Source organism: Panulirus ornatus, chromosome 1 (genome assembly GCF_036320965.1).
Source record: "Panulirus ornatus isolate Po-2019 chromosome 1, ASM3632096v1, whole genome shotgun sequence".
NCBI classification, from domain to species: Eukaryota; Metazoa; Arthropoda; class Malacostraca; order Decapoda; family Palinuridae; genus Panulirus; species Panulirus ornatus.
Genome location: NC_092224.1, coordinates 64,608,320 through 64,632,497, shown reverse-complemented (window position 1 = coordinate 64,632,497; position 24,178 = coordinate 64,608,320). Strand labels below are relative to the sequence as shown.

The 24,178-nt window shown below is 44.6% G+C and overlaps 1 protein-coding gene and 1 long non-coding RNA gene across 4 annotated transcripts in view; one reads left to right on the top strand and one right to left on the bottom strand.

Annotated features, from left to right (window-relative positions):
- The window catches only part of LOC139749211 (uncharacterized), an 87,918-nt gene that overhangs the window by 34,360 nt on the left and 29,380 nt on the right, over nt 1–24,178 (top strand). Inside the window, exon 2 of the long non-coding RNA XR_011712927.1 lies at nt 13,296–13,449. This is a non-coding gene — a long non-coding RNA (uncharacterized lncRNA). The remainder of the gene's footprint in view (nt 1–13,295; nt 13,450–24,178) is intronic.
- The window catches only part of LOC139749198 (glycine receptor subunit alpha-2-like), a 73,631-nt gene that overhangs the window by 22,810 nt on the left and 26,643 nt on the right, over nt 1–24,178 (bottom strand). For all 3 annotated transcript variants that reach the window (XM_071662898.1, XM_071662881.1, XM_071662889.1), the window contains 4 exons: nt 22,576–22,688; nt 17,164–17,283; nt 9,008–9,090; nt 6,984–7,124 (listed from right to left, as the gene is read on the bottom strand). In XM_071662898.1, coding sequence (XP_071518999.1) covers nt 6,984–7,124; nt 9,008–9,090; nt 17,164–17,283; nt 22,576–22,688 — 457 coding nt within the window. The remainder of the gene's footprint in view (nt 1–6,983; nt 7,125–9,007; nt 9,091–17,163; nt 17,284–22,575; nt 22,689–24,178) is intronic.

Sequence of the window (24,178 nt, the reverse complement as noted above, 5' to 3'; positions counted from 1 at the left end):
GGTATAGAATTCATTATTGACATATTAACATAGTGGGGTATTAGAGAAGTGAACTCATAACTCCTGAAGAAGTGAACTCATAACTCTTGAAGAAGTGAACTCATCTCGGTGTTAACTGTATGGGATGACATGCTAGCTTGATATACGACATTTGTAGGTCGAATACCTCGGTAACATTGTAACCTTCATCCAGTAGTACGGATCCAGGGCTCCTCCTTCCTCGAATTTGGGAGGGCGTGCAAGTGAGCCACACAGGAACTTTACTACCGAGTAAACACTGCCTTGTGTCAAACTATCTTGGAATGCGGAATGATAATGGAGCTTATGAGCTGACATTGGTAGACTTTTTTAAATTTGAAAAAGTATGTGGGTGGTTTTGTTTTTTTTGTGTTGTATTTAAAACTTCCCATTTTATCACTTTTCAGGGTTTAAAAAAAAAGCCCAATGTTCGATTTATTTTTGAATATTTTTTATTAACACAAACAAAAGGGGATTGAATTTTTTTTTTATTGCGTTGGGGGGTTTTTTTTTTTTTTATGGGGTTTGGGGAAGGCTTAAAAACCGGAAGGGGAAAAAAAAATCTGGAATGATTATTTCTTTAACGAACACGTTATTTGCATTTTTGGGAACCCGGAACTTGTCCCCTCCCAATACATATTTTTGTTTGGGGGGGTAAGTCCAACCCGGGAAAGAGAAAAAATGTTTTCCTATTTAAAAAAAATCTTTGGGGAGGGAAATTTTTTGGGTTTTGTAAAAAAAAGCCAAAAAGGAATTTCCTTGGGTTTCCTTTTTTAATATGGTTTTGGGGGTTGTGGTGTGTGTGTGTGTGTGTGGGGGTTGCCCTTTCCCAAATTGCATGATTTTAATGGATAGCAAACACGTGACGCCACCCTGAGATCCTCCACTTCCGTGTTTGGTTATTATCGCCCTGTACTGAATCCCCCTTCCTCGCTCTTCCCCCCCCATGTTGACAGGGAAACCCTCGACCTTTCCCTGTTTTATTTTTCTTCTTCATCCCTGGCTATAAAAGTGTCACACGAGGGATAAAAGGGGCGGTGCGGGTGGTTGGAAACCCTCCCTTCCTTTATTACTTGACCAAGGGAACAGAGCAAGGGAGCCAAATGAGGAATTTTTTCTCCATGCTTTGTCATTGTTCTTGTCGCTACCTGCTCCAGGGGAGATAGAAAGCAGTATAAAAATTTTTTATCCTTTTTGTCAGTCTTTCCTCATCATTCTCCCCAGGGACCAAACCTTTCAAAAACACCCTCTTCTGTCTCTCACCCCACACTTTTTTATTCCACCATCTCTCTTACCCTTTCATTATTACCGATCAAACCCCCTCACCCACATACTGTCCTCAAAACTTTTCATTTCAACCCCCTCCCCCTCCGCGAGTGAAAAGTTCCTGGGGGGAGGTTTTATCTTGGCATCCCGTCTTTTAAAAAGAACCTTTCATAAAAAGGAATCCACATTCCTGACGGAAGTAGCGTCGCCTTGGGCTGTAAAAGTCTTTGGGAAAAAGGTCGAAGATAAATCAGATTTTTTAAAAGGGAATTCTTAGGGTAATTGTAATACATGAAAGTTTTGGGGGGCCCTGGATGTGGAAAGGGAGCTGGGTTTCGGTGCATTATACATAAAGCTAGAACTGAATGTGAAAGAATGTGGCCTTTGTTGTCTTTTCTAGCGCTACCTCGTGCACGTGGGGGGTAGGGGGTTGTCTTTTCAGGTGGCGGGGGTTTGTTGCCATTTTTAAACTGATGATACATAGGAAAGGAAAAAATTTTAAAGTTAGCATATTCGAAAACCTACTAATGTGTGTATTATCCATTTTACTCTCTCAACATGACAGAGTTGAATTTCTCATTTCAATCTATGCGTAGGGTTTTTACGTACGTACAGGGGTGACTTTTTTCCCCGGGGGCATTGTAAAAGTATTGGGGAATTGTTTGGTATGACATTCAGAACTTAGATAAAAGTGGTGGATGACGCTTCTCAGGTCGGGCCCACGTCCCCTACAGCAGCACGAGGTATGACTAGAGGGTCCGGGGACGAGCTGTGTAGATGGCCCCTCGATGAAAAAAACTGAGCTACGGTAAAAGGGTTTTGAGGGTTCGACAAAAGGGGCCCAGAGCATGGAAGAGGAAGGGAGATGGATGATCGTATTTCGAGGGATGAGTTGGGGGGGAGGAGAGAGAGAAAAGGAGAGAGAGAGAGAGAGAGAGAGAGAGAGGAGGGAGAGAGAGGAGTCCTTCATGTAAAGTGCGCCCCGGAGTTGCCAGGGGCCATGATCAGGGCTGGGGAAGGGTGGTCAGCGAAGATGTAAATGGACACTGGTTCAATGTGGGATGGTGGTTGGTTGGCATGGTTGGGTGAGCAGGGGGTAGACCCGGTAGCTTACGAGTACAAGAGAGGGGGCCCCACGGTGTGCAGCCCTCACCCCGTGATGTACAAAAGAGGAATACTCTATTCTTCTGATTCCACACACCAAAACACACACACACACACAAAACCACCACACACACCCCCCAAAAAAAACATTATGTGCCTACCTGTGCCGTGTTTTTGTAGGGAGGCATTTTTCGGAACGAACTGGAGGGCGAAGTTCTGAGGGTTTTGTCGTCAGCGATTTTGACCCCCGTTTTGGCCCAATGCCCCAGCCAGTAGAGGATCAGGTCTGATACCCGGTAGGTGTCTGGGGAAGACAGTATAATCCCTCAGGTGGGTTGCATAGTCCGGGCAAAGGGCCAGGAAGAGTCATCCCGGGGAAGTTTTTCTGGTCAGGGCAGTGAGTGTCTTGGATCCCCGGTGTAGATTGGAGGAGGATAGCAAGCAGAAAAGGGTCCTCCCTACCCCCCCCTCCTCAGTGGCAAATCAGCCGGCATGACTGTATGTGGCCAGCCTCAGTGTGTGTGTTCTGGCCGCCCTTTTGTTGTCTTGTGGCCAGCCTCAGGGGGTGTGTGTTCTGGGCCCGCTTTTGTGTTCTTGTGGGCCCGCCTCAGTGTGTTGTGGGCCCGGGCCCCATTTTTTTTGTGGCCAGCCTCGTGTGTTTTGGCCCGGCCCCAGTGTTTTTGTGGCCAGTCAGTGTGTTTTGGCCCGGCTCAGTGTTTTTGTGGCCAGCCTCAGTGTGTTTGTGGCCGGCCCCCCCGTGTTCTTGTGGCCAGCCTCAGGTGTTGTTGGGGTTTTTGGCCCCCCGTGTGTGTTGTGTGGCCAGCCTCAGTTTTGTTTTGGCCAGCTTTAGTGTGTGTTGTGGCCAGCTTTTATGAAAAGAGGCGACTACAGGTTCTTGAAATATATGAAGTGTGCAATATGGTCTGGATCATTATCTGGTTTTCCAGAGAAGTTTGGGGGATGGGGGTTGAAGGTGTTTGGGGGCCCCGGGAGGTCATTCTACGCTCATCGTCGTGACCACACAGACACACAAGACAGACAACAACACACAAACCCAAAACACACACACAATTATTGTTTTCATGTAAGTCTGTTTTTTCCCCCCACGAGAAGACAGCGTCAGTGAAGACCCGACTTATTGAACCCTATTAAAGGTTATATAGAACTGGTGATCGACAAAGTTAATGATAACGATAAATTTTTATTGATGAATTATACAGACAACGCAGTGTTTAAATGTATCCGAGGGTCAAAGATTCAAATTGTGGTTCTGGCGGGTCTTCTCCCCAAAGGGTTTTTAAAAACCCGTAGGGGTAAGTTTGTCCTTCAATACGTCTGGTCTTTAAAATTTTCCTTGTGTTTTTTTCTTGGGAAGGCCGTGAGGTGGAGGAAAAACGTCCCGGTCTTTCCCTGGAAAAACCACAGTGGCAGCATTGCTGTTGATGGGAGAGAGAGGAGGAAAAGAGAAGGAGAGAGGAGAGAGAGAGAGAGAAGAGAGAGAGAAGAGAGATGGTGATCCTGTGTCGTATTGATCCTGTGGGAGCTGTGATCGTATTTTCTTCTTTTGTTCGCCAATCTCTTATAATCGCTACTAAATATATCACAAATATAAACTAAATTATCTTTTCTCGAAAAAGAATTTGAAGTGAAGGAAGGAGAAAAATAGGGAAAGGGGCAAGGTAAGGAGGAGAAAAAGAGGAGAAAAGAGAGAGGACAATGGGAGGGGGGGGAGGGGGGGGAACCCAAGTAGGAGGAAGGGGGAGAGGAGGGGAGGAAGCCAAGTGGGGGAAGGAGAGGGGGAGGGGGAGGAAGCCAATAGGGGAAGGAGAGAGAGGGGGAGGAGGAAGCCAAGTGGAGGAAGGAGAGAGAGGGGAGGAGGAACCCCAGTAGGAGGAAGGAGAGAGAGGAAGGGAGGATGCCCTAGGAGGAAGGAGAGAGAGGGAGGAGGATCCCCGTGGGGAAGGAGAGAGGGAGGAGGAGGAAGCCAAGTAGGGGAAGGAGAAAAAGGGGAAGAGGAGGAACCCAAGTGGGAGGAAGGGGAGAGGAGGGGATCCCCAGAGGAGGAAGGAGGAGAGAGGAGGAGGAACCCCTCCGGAGGAGGCACGTATCAAGTCCTATCTGGATGTGGCACCTCTGTGGTCAAAGGGGTAAGGTGGAAGTTCATCTTGCATCCCACGCCCATCGCCCCCTGCGGAAGGGAAATTCACCACACCACAAAACACAACAACACATTTTTACAAGGACGTATCGCTGATTCGTCTGTAGCAGCCCAAGTGACCCTCAGTGTTCACTGGGACCTTCGGGTGTTAGAAGTGACCCTCATTGTCCATTAAGACACTGAGCGTTCGTAGTGCCCCTTAGTGACCTCAGGTGTTCTTTAGTAACCTTGGCTTCTGTAGGCCCCCTGAGTGTGAGCAAGGGAAACCCATCATTCGATGAGTCAAGAAACAAACGCTTTGCGACGAACGCCTTTTTTCTGTGTGTAGATGAAATGTGGATGCGAGCAAAGGAAGAGAGAGTTCGTAGGGGGCGATACCCGGTTCCTTGTTTGAATGCTAGAGGAGAAATGTGTCTCCTTTGTTTGACAGTAACGTCTGGTTTGATTGTGACAGTAAACCTGTGGGTTTTGGTTGTGACAGTAACCTGTGGTTTTGGTTGGACAGTAACTTGGTATAGGTTGTGACGTAACTTGGTTTTGGGTTTTGCGTAACTTGGGATATGTTGTGACAGTAAATTGGTTTTTTTGGTGTGTGTGTGTGTGTGTGTGTGTGTGTGTGTGTGTGTGTGTGTGTGTGTGTGTGTTGCCGTTCCGAAATTGCATGATTTTACATGGATAGCAAACACGTGACGCCACACCTGCAGATCCTCACACTTCCAGTGTTTGGTGTATTATCGTCCTTGTACTGAATCCTCCTCCTCCTCGCTCTCTGCTCCCCCATGATTGACATGGAAACCCTCGACACGTTCCTGTGTTATATTTTCTTCTTCATCCCTGGCTATCAACGTGTCACACGAGGCGACTAAAATGGGGCGGTTGCGGGTGGTTGGAAATCCTCCCTTCCTTTATTACTTGACCAAGGGAACAGAGCAAGGAGCCAAATGAGGAATTTTTCTCTCCATGGCTTTGTCATCTGTTCTTGTCGCTACCTCGCTCACACGGGAGATAGCAAGCATGTATGAAAATTATTTATCCTTTTTGTCAGTCTTTCCTCACTCATTCTCTCCATGTGACCAAACCATTTCAAAACACCCTCTTCTGCTCTCTCATCCACACTCTTTTTATTACCACACATCTCTCTTACCCTTTCATTACTTACTCGATCAAACCACCTCACACCACATACTGTCCTCAAACATTTCATTCTCAACACATCCATCCTCCTCCGCGAGTGAAAAGTCTCCTGTGGGGAGGTTTTATCATTGGCACTACCGTCTCTTCAAAGAACCTTTCACTCAAAAGGAATCCACATTTCCCTGTTACTGGAAGTAGCGTCGCCTTGGGCTGTAGAAGTCTTTAGGAAAAGGTCGAAGATAACATCAGAACTTTCTTAAAAGGAATTCTTAGGGTAATTGTAAGTACATGGAAAGTTTTGTGGGGCCTGGATGTGGAAAGGGAGCTGTGGTTTCGGTGCATTATACATAACAGCTAGAGACTGAATGTGAACGAATGTGGCCTTTGTTGTCTTTTCCTAGCGCTACCTCGTGCACGTGCGGGGGTAGGGGGTTGTCATTTCATGTGTGGCGGGGAGTTATGTTGCCATTTTTAAACTGCATGATACATAGGCAAGGATACAAGTTTAAGTTTAGCATATTCAGAAAACCTACTAATGTGTGCTCATATATCCATTATTACTCATCTCAACATGACAGAGTTGAATTATCATCATTTCAATCTATGTTCGTGAGGGTATTACGTACGTACAGGGGTCGACTTTGTTCCCAGGGGCATTGTGAAAGATATTAAGGAAATGTTTGGTATGACATTCAGAACATTAGACTAAAAGTGGTGGATGACGCTTCTCAGGTCTGGCCACGTCACCTACAGCAGCACAGAGGTATGACTAAGAGGGTCCAGGGACGAGCTGTGTAGATGGCTCCTCGATGAAGAAAAACTGAGCTACGGTGAAAGGTTGAGGGTTCGACACAAGGGCCAGAGCATGGAGGAGAGAAGGGAGATGGATGATCGTATTTCGAGTGGATGACGTTGGGAGGAGAGAGAGAGAGAGAGAGAGAGAGAGAGAGAGAGAGAGAGAGAGAGAGAGAGAGAGAGAGAGTCCTTCATGATGAAGTGCAGTCCCGGAGTTGCCAGAGGCCATGATCAGGAGCTGGGGAAGAGGCTGGTCGGCGAGGATGTAAATGGACACTGGTTCAATGTGAGGATGGTGGATGGTTGGCATGGTCTGGGTGAGCAGGCGGTAGATGCCGGTAGCTTACGAAGTACAAGAGACGGGGCACCACGAGTGTGCAGCCCTCACCCCGTGATGTGCAAAAGAGGCAACTACTACATATTCATCTGATTACACACACACACACACACACACACACACACACACACACACACACACACACACACACACACACATATATGTGCCTACCTGTGCCGTAGATTTGTATGGAGGCATTGTTCGGAACGAACTGGACGGCGAAGTTCTCGAGGTGAATGTCGTCAGCGATGTAGAGCCCGTTTTGGCCAATGTCCAGCCAGTAGAGGATCAGGTCTGATACCTGGTAGGTGTCTGGGGAAGACAGTATAATCCGTCAGAGTGGCTTGCATAGTCCGAGCAGAAGGGCCAGGTAAGAGTCATCCTGGCGAAGTTATCTGGCTCAGGGCAGTGACCGTGTCTTGGATCCCTGATGTATGCATGTGGAGTGAGGATAGCAAAGCAGAAGGCTCCTCCCTACCCCACCATCCTCAGTGGCAAATCAGCCGGCATGACTGTATGTGGCCAGCCTCAGTGTGTGTGTTCTGGCCAGCCTTAGTGTGTCTTGTGGCCAGCCTCAGTGTGTGTTCTGGCCAGCTTTAGTGTGTCTTGTGGCCAGCCTCAGTGTGTTGTGGCCGGCCTCACTGTGTGTTGTGTGGCCAGCCTCAGTGTGTTGTGGCCGGCCTCAGTGTTTCTTGTGGCCAGCCTCAGTGTGTTGTGGCCGGCCTCAGTGTGTGTTGTGTGGCCAGCCTCAGTGTGTTGTGGCCGGCCTCAGTGTTTCTTGTGGCCAGCCTCAGTGTGTTGTAGCTGGCCTCAGTGTGTGTTGTGTGGCCAGCCTCAGTGTGTATTGTGGCCAGCTTTAGTGTGTGTTGTGGCCAGCTTATATGAAAAGAGGCGACTACAGGTTCTTGAAATATATGCAAGTGTAGCAATATGGTCTGGATCATTATCTGGTTTTCCAGCAGCACAGTTTGTGAGAGATGGGGGTTGAAGGTGTTTGGGCGCCAGGGAGGTCATTCATACGCTCATCCAGTCGTGACACACACAGACACACAAGACAGACAGACACACACACACACACACACACACACACACACACACATTATTGTCTTTCATGTAAGTCTGTTTATTCCCACACGAGGAAGACAGCGTCAGGATGAAGACCAGACTTATTGAACCCTATTAATGGTTATATAGAACTGGTGACTCGACAACGTTAATGATAACGATAAATTTTGATTAGATGAATTATACAGACAACGCAGATGTTAACTGTATCACGAGGGTCAACGATTCAAATAGCTGGTTCTGGCGGGTCTTCTCCAAGGTTTTCAAATCCCGTAGGGGTAAGTTTGTCCTTCAATACGTCTGGTCTTAACATTTTCCTTCGTGTTTTTGTCTTCGGGAAGGCACGTGAGGTGGAGGAAAGCGTCTCCCGGTCTTTCCCTGGAACACAACCACATAGTGGCAGCATCTGTCTGTATGATGAGAGAGAGAGAGAGAGAGAGAGAGAGAGAGAGAGAGAGAGAGAGAGAGAGAGAGAGAGAGAGAGAGAGATGGTGATCACTGTGTCGTATTGATCACTGTGGTAGCTGTGATCGTATTGCTTCATTGTGTTCGCCAATCTCTATATAATCGACCTACTAAATATATCACAAATATAAACTGAATTCATCTTCATTCCTCGAAAAAGAATTCCTGAGTGAAGGAAGGAGAAAGAATATGGAAGCTGGTCAAGGTGAAGGAGAGAAAACGAGGTATGTAAACGAGAGAGGACAATGAGGTTAGGGGAGGGGAAGGAGGAAGCCAAGTAGGAGGAAGGAGAGAGAGGAGGAGGAGGAAGCCAAGTGGGAGGAAGGAGAGAGAGGAGGAGGAGGAAGCCAAGTAGGAGGAAGGAGAGAGAGGAGGAGGAGGAAGCCAAGTGGGAGGAAGGAGAGAGAGGAGGAGGAGGAAGCCAAGTAGGAGGAAGGAGAGAGAGGAAGAGGAGGATGCCCAGTAGGAGGAAGGAGAGAGAGAGGAGGAGGATGCCCAGTAGGAGGAAGGAGAGAGAGGAGGAGGAGGAAGCCAAGTAGGAGGAAGGAGAGAGAGGAAGAGGAGGAAGCCAAGTGGGAGGAAGGAGAGAGAGGAGGAGGATGCCCAGTAGGAGGAAGGAGAGAGAGAGGAGGAGGAAGCCCTCCAGGAGGAGGCACAGTACTCACAGCTCTCTATCTGGATGTGGCACCTCTGATGGTCGAAGGGGTAAGGCTGGAAGTTCATCTTGCATCCCACGCCCATCGTCACCCTGCGGAAGAGGAACATCTCACACACACACACACACACACACACACACATTATTACAAGGACGTATCTGCTGATTCGTCTGTAGCAGCCCCAAGTGACCCTCAGTGTTCACTGGTGACCTTCAGGTGTTCAGAAGTGACCCTCATTGTCCATTAATGACACTGAGCGTTCTGTAGTGACCCTTAGTGACCTCAGGTGTTCATTAGTAACCTTGAGCATTCTGTAGTGACCCCTGAGTGTGAGCAAGGGAAACCCATCATTCGATGAGTCAAGAAACAAACGCTTTGCTGCACGAACGCCATTTTTGCTGTGATGTCAGATGAAATGTGGATGCGAGTCAAAGGAAAGAGAGAGTTCTGTAGGGTCGATATGCCAGGTTCCTTGTTTGAATAGCATAGAGGAGAAATGTGTCTCCTTTGTTGTGACAGTAACGTCTGGTATATGATTGTGACAGTAACCTGTGGTATATGGTTGTGACAGTAACCTGTGGTATGTGGTTGTGACAGTAACGTCTGGTATATGATTGTGACAGTAACCTGTGGTATATGGTTGTGACAGTAACGTCTGGTATATGATTGTGACAGTAACCTGTGGTATATGGTTGTGACAGTAACCTGTGGTATATGGTTGTGACAGTAACGTCTGGTATATGATTGTGACAGTAACCTGTGGTATATGGTTGTGACAGTAACCTGTGGTATATGGTTGTGACAGTAACGTCTGGTATATGATTGTGACAGTAACCTGTGGTATATGGTTGTGACAGTAACCTGTGGTATATGGTTGTGACAGTAACGTCTGGTATATGATTGTGACAGTAACCTGTGGTATATGGTTGTGACAGTAACCTGTGGTATATGGTTGTGACAGTAACGTCTGGTATATGATTGTGACAGTAACCTGTGGTCTATGGTTGTGACAGTAACCTGTGGTATATGGTTGTGACAGTAACGTCTGGTATATGATTGTGACAGTAACCTGTGGTATATGGTTGTGACAGTAACCTGTGGTATATGCTTGGAGATGCAGTCATCTGAGGGTAGGCGGTAATCTTCCTATGGAAAAAAGGAAAATGCTCCACTCGGCGTTGATGAAGTGCCAGTCTTCACGTACAGGGGATGGAGAGGGGAGGGATGTTGCAGTTAGTAAGGCAGTTGACGTTTACATGAGTTGTGGTTAGATGAAGCAGTCGAGTTCGAGTTGAGGTTGTGTGGTTATATAAGTGAGGAGTGCTGGGGGGAGAATGGGTGGTCGTGACCGTCTGGAATATAGGTTGGGTAATCCATGAGTTCTTCCAGAATCAATATGAAGCTCCACTACTGTGTGTGTGTGTGTGTGTGTGTGTGGGAAGTTTGTAGAGGTACGAGAGCTGTAAGCAGGATAAGGAAGGTAGTATCTGGAGACGAATGTTCAGACTAATGACGCCAGTGTTTGGGGGTGCATGAGGCGTGCAGCAGGCACACTGGAACTGGAGTAAACACAGACTCCTCCTCTATGTTGTGGCTGGAGCTTTAGAAGGGATCACTGAAAACATCATTAGATAATCGAATCTCCCTAAAGGGGTTAGATACTGGGAGAGGTACGAGGCAGACGGGAGTTGAATAGATTGAAGGTCAGTAAAAAGACTGAGAATATCCTTGACAAGAAAGAGGAAGATAAAGGTCTGTTAGAAAGGCCAGGATCTTGGTAGGTGCTGCTACTACTAAATGCATGAGCCCTTCCCTTCTCTCGTTAATACTGACTTTTTTCCTTTTTTTTCCCCCGTTGGAGGCTCCAGTCACGGACAGAAAGAAGTCCACATCAAGACCAAGCCGTAATTGAAATACAGAGAGGTTAATGAAAGGGAAAAAGAAGAGAAAAGAAATATGCACGAATTTTGGAGGAAGTGAAAAACCTGCCTTTTCAAAAGTGCCGGATCACAATTATTGAGTAAGACGAGAGGGTAGAAAGTACCAGAGCTTCGAGGTGTAGGGAAAGAAATCATTAAACACACACAAACACACTGTCATATCACAGAGACCTTAGCTGTAAGCTAGTTTGAACGACACGAGTAACCAGGTTCATGTATGGAGAATGAGGGTGTAAATAAATCATTCCCGTGACGACACATTACCTGCTCCAGTGGTCTTCAGTTGGTGTATATCCCCATACGCCCAGCACAGTCTTCTAATGAACCGATCAGAAAGAGATTATATGCTTCTTGCCACACTTGTGAAGTGTAATATTCCGTTCGCGTGATGCAAAGGCACACAACATGCTTCATAAATTGGCTGATCATAAAGGAGGTGGCTGATCAATTGGTTCATGAGCGATGGCACCGTGAGTAGGGCTCTTGCGTTTGATGGCCTGGCTTTACCTGACCATTTTGTTGACAGTTCAGGTGCCACACCCAAGTATCTTGCCCAAGAGATGAAAGAAAACGTACGTCAGCACCGTCGAATGCGTCGCTACAAGAGGGCCATTATTCCAACCAGAAACGAGAATTCCAGGAATAGATGGGCGTAGCTATCTATTGTTGCGACAGACCGATGAATAGCACTACATTGATTGGTGGTGAGGAACAGGGTCGTTTTGGCTCGCTCGATAGAACGTGATAGAACGATCGAAAGTATTTACAATAATTTGCTGAGGGATTCCTTGACGACTGGGCGGGTAGAGAGGGGGAACAGAGGTGAGGATTCTGGGGGAGGCGGTGAAGGATGGGAAGAGGAAGAGGCAGTCGAGCAGGGAGGTGGTCATCCACGGTACACAGGAGTACTTGGGAGGGGAGACACACACAGATCACAAAGGCCTCTTGTACTGACGACGACATTCTGATGTCACCTACATCTCTATTGAAGGGAATCGAGTTTGGGATACATTATTTATGATGGCCACCCTGCGGAAGAACAGACGTCAGGGCAAAGCATAGACCATATATCATGCAGTGTTCACGTAAATCAGAGACATGGGGATTGTATTGGAAAGAGCCAGTACTTGATACCACTGCTGGTTTAAGGCACACCTGTTGCGTGGTGGGGAATCTGTGGAGGAGGGTCGTCTTTCTCGCCTGGAAACGGCACTGTGCGTTAGCGTGTTGATGATTGTTGCGCTAGGTTAAATTTCATGATAAAAGCACGAACTGAGAGCATACTTAATCAGCTGGCTTTTGTAGGTACTGCTGGTCTCTGTGTTTTTGTAAATGTCTGATTTCGATTAACATCGCTGGACGATACTATGGAGAAAAGGATTTTTCTTTCCTTCGTCCTAATGGGTCTTTTTCCTTCAAGTTTTATGACATTAGGTTAATGACTGTATTGCTTTGAATTTCGCGTAGATCAGGATATGTATTCTTACACGTCGTCAGTATTCTTTTGAAGACTGTTGATCAAATCCCTAGGCGTCCAGTGCGCTTCAGGAGAAGAGAGACTTTGATCTACTGACCATCTCTTTATCCAGTAAGATTCTCAGAGCTGGGGGGTTGTGGCCCATTACATATACTCAAGCTTTTCTTCATCGTCTATGTGGGTCACAGACCAGAGGTGGAACCCACATGTGATTATAGGAGTGTGTTGAAGAGGGTAGGATTTGCTTCCTGTGTTAAGAAAAGTTTCAAGTTAGCATTAAGAGTAGTTTAATATATATATTTTTTTTTGATGCTGAATGCTGATTAGTGTACTTTGGGTTCTTATTAATGACGTCCTTCCTCTTTCATTTACTTTGCATGAAATGTTTCCAGGCATTTTGGATTCATGTTTAGTATTTGCTCTAAAGCAAATGTTTATATATGCTATTTTGTGATCATTTTATGCTTTATTTTTATTTTTTTTTTTTTTTACAGAATTCTTTAGATTAATTCCGCTGTGTTGCTTGCTCGTACTTCTGCCTTCCACCTCTGTGTCCTTTGCATGTTTTGAGATCATATTTCCAAGGTTGATTTTAGTGCGTGTCAGTGGGCCAGTTACTGATAGACTCGCATAGTTTGTCGTGTCATATATATATATATATATATATATATATATATATATATATATATATATATATATATATATATATATATATATATATAACTAAAAATTTTAGATTATTTTTCTGCTGATATGAACACACGTCTGATAACGTGTGTGTAATCCTAAACCAAAACTGATGTGTGGCTCAGTAATGATACTAATTCTAGGTACAATTATCTCCGACCTTCTATAGAGAGATGGCCTATTTTTTTTCCAGAACTTGGCGGAGCACGTTTGAAAGTCACCTGGAGCCGCCCGCTCGCACTGCACGAAGACCCAGACCTTCCCCAGTGGCTTGGTGTCGTACCGTTGTGGGTAAAAGGCGAGTTAGGCTGCCGTCCGGGCTCCTTCACAGCGCTCGGGTCTGCTAGGTAGGTTATTAGGGCCAGTTTATTGGATCTTGAGTATTTCAGCTCGTCGTAGGGCTTGATATTTGTGTGTGTGTGTGTGTGTGTGTGTGTGTAGATTATAGGTTTTAGTGAACTGTTCCTTGAGGTATGTTGCGTCTTGTTCCGTATTATTAGTTTTTTTTTTTATCGTTTTCGTTTCTGTTTCGTCTGAATTTAATGTTTTTTTTTTTTATCATGCTTTTGAACAATTCTTTAGGGTTATTTTGAGCATTATAGAAAATTCTTTCTATTCGTGTTGTTTCCTAATGCGGTAAATTTTAGCATTTCTTCTGTATGTTTGTCAAATTTTCGTCTCCGTTTTGACTTTAATTTCCTCGTATTTATTTCCAGTAAACAGATATATTTGTCTTCCATCAGGCCATTTATTGTTTATACCTCCCAATTACTTCCCAAAATTATTCTCTTGGCTCCAGGAAAGCACAAACGTTTTCTCCAAGTACACTCGACACAGACCTCCTGGTCCTTCCTGGTAATCTCAGATCAGAATGATCGTATTTCATCTCTCGCATCTCTACACATTATTTTCTTCTTTTCTCCCGTTATCGTCTGTGATTGAAACAGTCTTCATCCAGTCCAAAAATCATCAGTGATTTACGCCTGTCAGCTGCCCCTTGCTATTGTTTGCCTGCAGTCTTGACGGTCTGTCTCCACATCTTCGGTTTTATCTAAGATTTCCATTTCTGTCAACACGTATAATGATTATGAAGTTTCTGCACTTTAAGTTTAACCTTCCATCAGCTTTCCTGATGGTACGACACGTTACAACAATGCAAATGAATCTCACCACAGCAGCATAACTTGATCATTTGCCCTGGTATCTCCCAGGTTTCTCCTCCACTGCACCACTCGTTAGCCTCCGTTCATGTTGAACAGACTAGTTAGAACTGCTGCCCGCCCTCTATAATTATCAAGTCTGTGTTCTGGATAATTCCCTTTGTCGTTATGTTTGGGGATATCGATAGGCGAATCTTCTGTCCTACTTTCTCCGATGCTTTGCATTTACTGGGTCTTCTTTCTTTGGGTTAGATTCCTTCTGAGTACCGTTAACTGATTTGATTTGACCACGCTCTTTGATTACGTTTCTCAGATTCCTTATATCTTCTTTCATGTGTTGATTCCTCAGGTTTTCCATTTCCTCCTCTAGTTTTGGTAACATTTAATCCAGTCACAGCTGTATGGTAGCGCAAGTTTACCTTGCCCGATTGCATTTTTATATTCAAATACTAAATTAGAGCTGTTGATTTCTTTTGTTTAAATCTAGAGTTGATGAATATCATCACCAACAATATCATTAACAACCTTCATTATTTATATATTTTTAGGTCGATCTCAAGTTCATAAGCCAAAAAGAAAAGAAAAAAACTTTTGAGGATGGCACGCCCGTATGTCAGTTATCTGGGATGTCTTTTAGTAGTGAATGTATGTATGACTCATGGTGAGGTGCCTGAGGATTGGCGGAATGCGTGCATAGTGCCATTGTACAAAGGCAAAGGGGATAAGAGTGAGTGCTCAAATTACAGAGGTATAAGTTTGTTGAGTATTCCTGGTAAATTATATGGGAGGGTATTGATTGAGAGGGTGAAGGCATGTACAGAGCATCAGATTGGGGAAGAGCAGTGCGGTTTCAGAAGTGGTAGAGGATGTGTGGATCAGGTGTTTGCTTTGAAGAATGTATGTGAGAAATACTTAGAAAAGCAAATGGATTTGTATGTAGCATTTATGGATCTGGAGAAGGCATATGATAGAGTTGATAGAGATGCTCTGTGGAAGGTATTAAGAATATATGGTGTGGGAGGCAAGTTGTTAGAAGCAGTGAAAAGTTTTTATCGACGATGTAAGGCATGTGTACGTGTAGGAAGAGAGGAAAGTGATTGGTTCTCATTGAATGTAGGTTTGCGGCAGGGGTGTGTGATGTCTCCATGGTTGTTTAATTTGTTTATGGATGGGGTTGTTAGGGAGGTAAATGCAAGAGTTTTAGAAAGAGGGGCAAGTATGAAGTCTGTTGGGGATGAGAGAGCTTGGGAAGTGAGTCAGTTGTTGTTCGCTGATGATACAGCGCTGGTGGCGGATTCATGTGAGAAACTGCAGAAGCTGGTGACTGAGTTTGGTAAAGTGTGTGGAAGAAGAAAGTTAAGAGTAAATGTGAATAAGAGCAAGGTTATTAGGTACAGTAGGGGTGAGGGTCAAGTCAATTGGGAGGTGAGTTTGAATGGAGAAAAACTGGAGGAAGTGAAGTGTTTTAGATATCTGGGAGTGGATCTGTCAGCGGATGGAACCATGGAAGCGGAAGTGGATCATAGGGTGGGGGAGGGGGCGAAAATTTTGGGAGCCTTGAAAAAATGTGTGGAAGTCGAGAACATTATCTCGGAAAGCAAAAATGGGTATGTTTGAAGGAATAGTGGTTCCAACAATGTTGTATGGTTGCGAGGCGTGGGCTATGGATAGAGATGTGCGCAGGAGGATGGATGTGCTGGAAATGAGATGTTTGAGGAAAATGTGTGGTGTGAGGTGGTTTGATCGAGTAAGTAACGTAAGGGTAAGAGAGATGTGTGGAAATAAAAAGAGCGTGGTTGAGAGAGCAGAAGAGGGTGTTTTGAAATGGTTTGGGCACATGGAGAGAATGAGTGAGGAAAGATTGACCAAGAGGATATATGTGTCGGAGGTGGAGGGAACGAGGAGAAGAGGGAGACCAAATTGGAGGTGGAAAGATGGAGTGAAAAAGATTTTGTGTGATCGGGGCCTGAACATGCAGGAGGGTGAAAGGAGGGCAAGGAATAGAGTGAATTGGAGCGATGTGGTATACAGGGGTTGACGTGCTGTCAGTGGATTGAATCAAGGCATGTGAAGCGTCTGGGGTAAACCATGGAAAGCTGTGTAGGTATGTATATTTGCGTGTGTGGACGTGTGTATGTACATGAGATAACTTTCTTGTTTAATTACTGTTACGTTCAACAGATTTTCGTCATAAACTTCTTCATTCGCTAATTTTCTCACTTATTCTCACCATTTTGTTGATAATTTTTTCACAAAAATATGAAAAAAAATCAATATATTGTACTTGGCATCTCTGCTCAGTATGACGTTTGAATTCCTTACCCTCTCACACTCACTGCCCTTATTAATCACTTTGCCTCACTAATCACTTATATATGATACATGTAAGAAATATTTCATCCAAAGAGCCTCTTGATACGAGAATCTCCTCTCAAGCACTTCTAAAAAGTATAGATTATTCTAAACTGGAAAACATCAGTGGAAATGGAGAAGAGTGGCTTCTGTGTGTGTGTTTTGCTATTTGTGTGATAAGGCGGAGAGAGATTAGCATTTATGTTGTCCCGTCTCGTAATCTTTGTGTGTGTGTATATGTATATATATATATATATATATATATATATATATATATATATATATATATATATATATATACACACACACATATATATATGTCTGCTCCTGAGTATGCATGCATAAAATAAAATGGCAACCACTGTTAGCGTCTGTAAATCAGCTCCTATTCACACCCATCCACTTTCACTCGCGTAGACATTGTTAAAGAATAGAAGTACCAAAATACTGCACGTTAGGAACACCTTCTCCAGCTCCTAGTACTGACCACCGGACATGACCTACTGGTATCTCCTGGTCCCCTCCCTCCCTCCAGGCCATGGAACTGACCGCCAGATGAGACGAACAGTGCTGTTCTGCTTCACGTAGATCTGCATGGCCTTCGTGATGAGGGTTGGGGTGCTGACGCTTCTCAGGCGCGACACCGTCACGTCTGGGTACCACAGTGTGCTGTCGGGACACATCAAAGACGAAGATTAAGTTGATATCAAGTCAGGTAACACTAGACCACACGAGGTCAGGCTGGTTCAGTGTGGTGTAGGGTTGGAGGAGGAGGGGGGGGGTGGTCATGTCACATGACAGGATGGCGTCAGGCGTGACGAGGTGTCATGTTTGGTGTGTCAGTTATAGCTGTGTAGGTCAGGCTTGGTTCAGTCAGGTACACACATTGTTAGGTCAAAATAAGATCATAGCCTACATTATGATCCCCCCCCCTTCCCCCCTATGTTTTGTTTGTCATGTCCCACTTAAACGACGTAGCGCCAGGAACAGACGCCGAAAGGCTACATTCGCTCACATCCATTTTCTAGATGCCTTGTGTAATGTATCGAAACCACAACCAGGCCCCACAGACCTTTCCATGCTTTCCCTCGGCTGCTTCATATGCTCTGGTTCTTTATATTGACGAGCACGTTGCCCCTTGTATTACCACATCGCTCCAGTTCATTCTTAACAGACCATTACGTGATATCTACGTACTACTTCACATGCCCTGGTTTAGTCTATTGACAGTTCGTCGTCCCCTGTAAGCCACATCGCTCCAATTTGCTCTGTCCAGTGCACGCCTCAGAAAGAGAAGGATCTGGAGAACGCGCATACTAGGTTGATAGAATTGCTATGAGGAAGTTACTACGAATATCTGATGCGGGAGGAAAGCTGTTATCAGCAATGAGAAGTTTATATCGAGAGAGTAAGGCATGTATGCGAGTGGGTAGAGAGGAGTGTGAGCGGTGCTGGGTGAAGGTTGATTTGCGGCGGGGATGTTTGATGTCACCATATCTGTTTAATCTATTTATGGATGAGATGATGAAGGAGGTGCATGCAAGGATGTTGGAGAGCGGAGCAGGTATGCTTTCTGCAAGGGCTGGGATGTGTGTCATTTGTTTGCTGATGACACGGCGCTGGTGGCGTATTAGAGTAAGAAACTGCAGAAGCTGGGGTCTGAGTTTCGGAGAGTTTGTGAAAGGAAATGTGAATAGCTGAGTCTGCCTTTTAAGAAACTGGGAATTGGTTTGATGAAATATTTTCTCCTGAACAGTTGCTCCGTTTATACAGAAAAAACAAAAAATCATCCGTCCTTGTATGGAGTACTGCTCTCACATCTGGGGTGGCTTTAACTCTGCATCTTTACTTGACTCAGTTGAGTCACAAGCGATCTGATTTATAAACTCTCATGCTGACTTCAGAAGTTGGTTCATTTTCCCTCTTCTTGTAAGTATTGCTTTGATTTTTGCTCCTTGGAGTTGGATGCTTGTGTGCCCACAATACTCGGCAAGCTGTATGGCCCTTAGCAACTCGTGGGTGGGCCGCTTTGATGCCTATTCTTTCCGTGCACCTCAAAACTTTGGAACTCCATACCCTATCATGTCTTTCCCAACATCTGTGACCCGGTACATTTTAAAAGACTGGTTTTTCTCTCCTTTAAAATTCGTAAATGCTTTCCCTTGTCTTTTTATCCTTTCATAATTCTTTCCATATTTGAATTGATGTGGACTTTTGTCCGTGAATGGAGCATTCAACGTAAAAAGAAAAGAATGTTTAACACTGTTAAGAGACATGTTATTTGGTGTGTGAGATTGAATGTAGGGAACTGAAGGAAGTGGATTTAGATACATGGGAATGGATGCGACAAGGAATGACACCATGGGAGCTGGAGAGAACCATAGGGTGTGTAATGTGGCAAAGGTACTGGGCGCATTGAGCAATATTTGGAAAAAGAGGTCACTTTCTCTAAGGACAAAAATGGTCACTTCGGTGCTATATCGTGCCTTAGACAAAAAATGTAAAGGTTAGCGTGAATGTGTTGGACATGAAATGTTTAAGGACAGCATGTGGTGTGGTAAGGGTTGATCGAATAAGAAATGATATGGTACGAGAGAGATGTGGCTGTAAGAGGAATATGCTAGAGAAAGCTGAAGAGGGTGCTCTGAAATTTTGTGGATATACGGAAAGGTAAGTGAGGAAAGGATGACTAAGATGATATGCATGTCAGAAGTGGTGGGAACAGTGAAAAGGGGTAGACCATAGAGGAGGTGAAAGAATGGAGCTACAGATACTTTGAAGGCGAAGGGCCTGAACATGCAGGAAGGTGCTCACTCTGCGAAGTGATAAGGCAAATTGGAGTTATTTGGTGTACAGGGGACGACGTTCTATTATTGGGCTGAACCAGGGGATATGAAGTGGTTGTGGGAAACTACAGAAAGGTCTGTGGGGCCTGTTTTAGTACATTATACATGGCAGCTTGAGGGAGGATGTGACCGAATGAGGCAAGTTCTTCCTCTTTTTTTTTGGCGCTATCTCTCCCTTTCAGTAATAATTTTACATTACTTCCCATGTTGCTTAAATCCTTTAATGTAAATGTTGCCTTCAGTAACAACAATACTATAAAGAATATCTTAATCATTGAACTCACCAGAAAGTTCTGCAGGCTGTGTTTATAGAGTACCATATAAGAATTTATGTTTTATGTTGGGCAGAATGGTGAGGATCTTTCTCTTGGACTTAAGCAACATAAATATAGTATAAGAATGGGACAAGAATCAAATGCCTTGTTTAATTATTTTAAGAATTACGATCATTGTACTGAATGGAGTAATGCCATCTCAGTTATTAACCCTGACTCCTGTACCATGAGAAATATTATTGGATATTCTGTTATCAGATAACAAAGAATTGTAGCATTCACATTAGTGAGGGTCTATACAAATTGGATAGCTTTATTGTTGATAGAATTTGCAAACAATTTCCTTTCTTGTCCACATGATAGATCTTATGATACGCATATTGGCAGACTTAAGCGTTTCCCACTTTAGCGAAGTACCACCTGGAGAAAATGAAGAAAGGCCACATCTGCTATTTGCTGTCATGTGTAAGACACCGAAACCACAGCTACCTATCCATCATCAGGTCTCACAGACCTTTCTCTGGTATACCCCGGACACTTCACATTCCCTGGTTCAGTCCATTGATAGCATGCCGACTCCTGTATACCATAACGTTCCAATTCACTCTATCCTTTGCGCGCCTTTTATCCTCCTGCCAGTTCAGGCCCCGATCCTTCAAACTCTTTTTCATCTTTTCATCTCCAATTAGGTCTCCCCGTTTTCCTTGTTCCCTCCACTTCTGACAAATATATCCTCATGTCGACCTTTCTTCATTCGTTCTTCATATGTCCAAACCATTTCAGCACACCCTCTTCAGCTCCTTCGACCAGAGTGAGAGAGTGAAGCCACGCACAGAGCATCAGATTGGGGAGGAACAGTGCAGTTTGAAAAGTGGTAGAGGATGTGTGGATCAGGTGTGCTTTAAAGAACGTGTGTGAGAAATACTTAGAGGAAAGGATAGACTTGTATGTGGGATTTATGATAGCTATGAGAAGTAGGAAAAAAGGAGAGTGAACAGTTGCAAATGAAGGTTGTTTTGCGGTAGGGTTGTGTGATGTCACCATGGTTATCTGATCTGTGTATGGATGGGAGGGTGAGGGAGGTAAATCCGAGTCTTGGAGAAAGGGGCAAGTATGCAGTCTTGACAAGGATGAGAGGGACTGGGAAGTGAGTCAGTTGCTATTTGCTGATGATAAAGAGCTGGTGGCAGATTCGAGTAAGAAGATGCAGAAGTTGGACGTGTGTTTGAAAGGAGGAAGGTGAGTGTAATTTTGAATGAAAACAAGGTTATTTGGTTTTGAATGGAGAAAAATTGGTGGAAGTGGCAGCAATTGGAACTATGGAAGTGAGTCATAGGGTGGGGGAGTAGGCGAAAGTTCTGGGACCATTGAAGAATGTGTAGACAGAGAGGTCAGTATCTAGGAGGACAAAAATGGGTATGTTTGAAGGCATATTAGTGTCTGCATTATTTATGGATGGGAGGCACAGGCTATAGATGAAGATGTACGGAGGAGGGTGGATATGTTGGAAATGAAATGTTTGAGGACAGTATGTGGTGTGAGGTGGTTTGATCGAGTAAGTAATGAAAGGATAAGACGGATGTGTGGTCATAAAAAGAGTGTGGTTGAGAGAGCTCAAGAGGAAGTGCTGCAGTAGTTTGGGCGTATGGAAAGAATGAGTGAGAAGAGGTTGACAGAGAATGTATGTGTCAGTAGTGGAGCAGACGAGGAAAAAGAGAGACCAAAATGGAGATGGGAGGATGGAGTGAAAATGATCTTGAGCGATCAGGGCCTGAACATGCAGGAGGGTGGAAGGCGTGCACAAGATATAGTGAATTGGAACGACTTTGTATACAGGGGTCGACGTGCTGTAAATGGACTGAACGAGAAATCATGAAGCGGCCGGGGTAAACCACAGATTTTTCTGTGGGGCCTGGTTGTGGATAGGGAGCTGTGGTTTCGACAAATTACACATAACAGAGAATGGATGTGAGCGGATGCGGCCTCTTTTGTTCCTGACGCTACCTCTTAACACGAGAAACAGCGATCAAGTATTTTATATATATATTTTATATATATATATTTATATATATTTTATTTTTTTTATTTTTATTTTCTTTTATTTATTTATTTTTTTTTTAAATTTTCCAAAAGGAACAGAGAAGGGGGCCAGGTGAGGATATTCCCTCAAAGGCCCAGTCCTCTGTTCTTAACGCTACCTCGCTGTCGCGGGAAATGGCGAATAGTATAAAAAATATATATATATATATATATATATATATATATATATATATATATATATATATATATATATATAATTGTTAAATTTGTAATTTTGATGATACATTGTCGTTCATTTCACAACCCCTTGAAAAAAAAATTAAACCACTGCCAGAGTGTACTTTAGTAAGTTTGTATAAAGAATAATTCCATAGTATTCTACCCAGTAAATTTCTAGGCTTAAAATTGCGCATTGGATATTATTTTTTTCCTATTGCCATCAGTTGTTGGTGGTGGATATGGAAAGATAGCCTCTTGTTGTTGTTTGTTATAGGCCACCAGACCTGTTCATTGTATTTCCAAGTGTATCATCTCACCAGAACTTTGAGAGCTGGATTACTGTAGAGGAGTTGAGATTGGTCATTTGTGTGCCCCTTCCAACCTATGTCACCGCCTGAGCATGACCCGCCACACGAAACTGGAAACCAATTTCATATCTCCGGTTGTCCTCTCTCTACCCGATTCCTTTACTCTTTCTTCGTCCTTCCTTCCCTCTTCCCCTGAACATGCAATACTGAAGGATGATGGAGTCGGGATGGTGTCAGACCCTCGTCCCTCTTTTCCCCTCCCTCCCATCTCACCTGAGTACGGAGGACTGAAGGACGATGTAGGATTCAGGATCGGTCATCTCGGCTGGTATAAGCACCCGATCTTCATGCCACTCCATCATCAGGTCAGTCTCCAGCACCACCATCTGCAGGTGTGTGTGTGTGTGTAAACACCAGTTCAGTCCATCATCATCAGTAGGTGTACCATCCAACACCATCTAGGTGCGTCTGGCACTTGCAAGTAAGCCAACAATCTCCCTCAAAGGCTCTGGCTTGGGTGTCTTAGCCAAGAAACAGGAGTAATATTTGGGTGGAAGATTTTGCATGGTCTGGCTCCTAATGTGAGGGGAAAGGGGCTAGGTTAGTTCGGGAGTACCTGATTGGAAGTCTGGGGTTGGTGTAAGGTCGCTAGCAAATAAGAAGGTGGCACTCTAGATGGAGGGGGAGCTGTGGGACTGTTACTGTATAAGAAAGTGAGTTTAGAACTGATGTAGGGGAGAATGAAAGTAGGCCACGAGAGAGAGGTGATTGGTCAGCCCCCAGTCGCGGGAGGAATGGGATAGCGAGGGTAGTTTTCAAGGAGATGCTCCTGAGTGCTTCGGCAGTCTAGATGCATTGAATTAAGTCTTCGTGATGGGGAAGTTGAATGCAAGAATGAATGATGTGGCCGTTGAGGGTATGATTAGAGGCCATACGAGTACCCGGTGTAAATGAAGCTGGGGAACAGCTGCTCGTGTTATGTGCTAAAATGCAGTGGTGGTTGGGAATGTCTGAGGTGGGATATGGTCGTATGAGAAGGTTGGTGAGTGGTGATGTTAAGAAGGTAAAGTGATAGTGAAAGAGGTAAGGAAGGTGAATGGGCAGTAGCTTAGGTGAGAAGTGATTAGGTGTACAATAGAAAGTATGAGTCAAGAGATATGTACAGGGCTAAAAAGGAGAGCAAATGAGAGATGGGGGTGAGTAATAGTGAACTTCAGGGAGAATAAGAATTTCAGGGGGGATTAATGTTCATAGTATTAAGAGAGCAAGAGAGCTCATGGGAGTAAGAGTGAAGGGAGTACATTGGGAATGCCAAGGACTATTGAATGTGATAGACGATAAGATGGCAAATGTGGCATGTTTGACAGGAAGTGGTATGCAGAACGAGGGAGCCATGTAGAATGGTTTGGTGAAATGAGAAATGGTGAAAGCCTTGCGAAAGGTGAAGTGTGGCAAAGTGGCATCACTGGATGGGATTGGAGACGAGTTCCTCATGATTGATGGGAAACAGTGTTGCTGATTGGTTCGTCAGGTCTGTTAGTGTATGTAAAGCCCAAGTGGTTAAGGTTCCTGAGGACGGTTAGAATGCGAGTACAGTGCCCTTGTTTAAAGGGAAAGAGGTACAGAAGCGAATTACATAGTTAAGTCTGTTTAGTGTATCTGGTAAGTTATATGGGTGAATAGTGGTTTAGAGGGTTGTGGCATGCAGAGAGCATCAGATGTGAGAGGAGAAACTTGTCTTCCGGAGTGGTATTGGATGCGTGGACTGTGTATATCATCTGAAAAATTGTGAGAAAGACGTGGAGAAAGATGGGTATTTGTATATGACAATTACGGACCTGTAGATAGCGTATGAGAAGGTTGACAGAGATGCCTT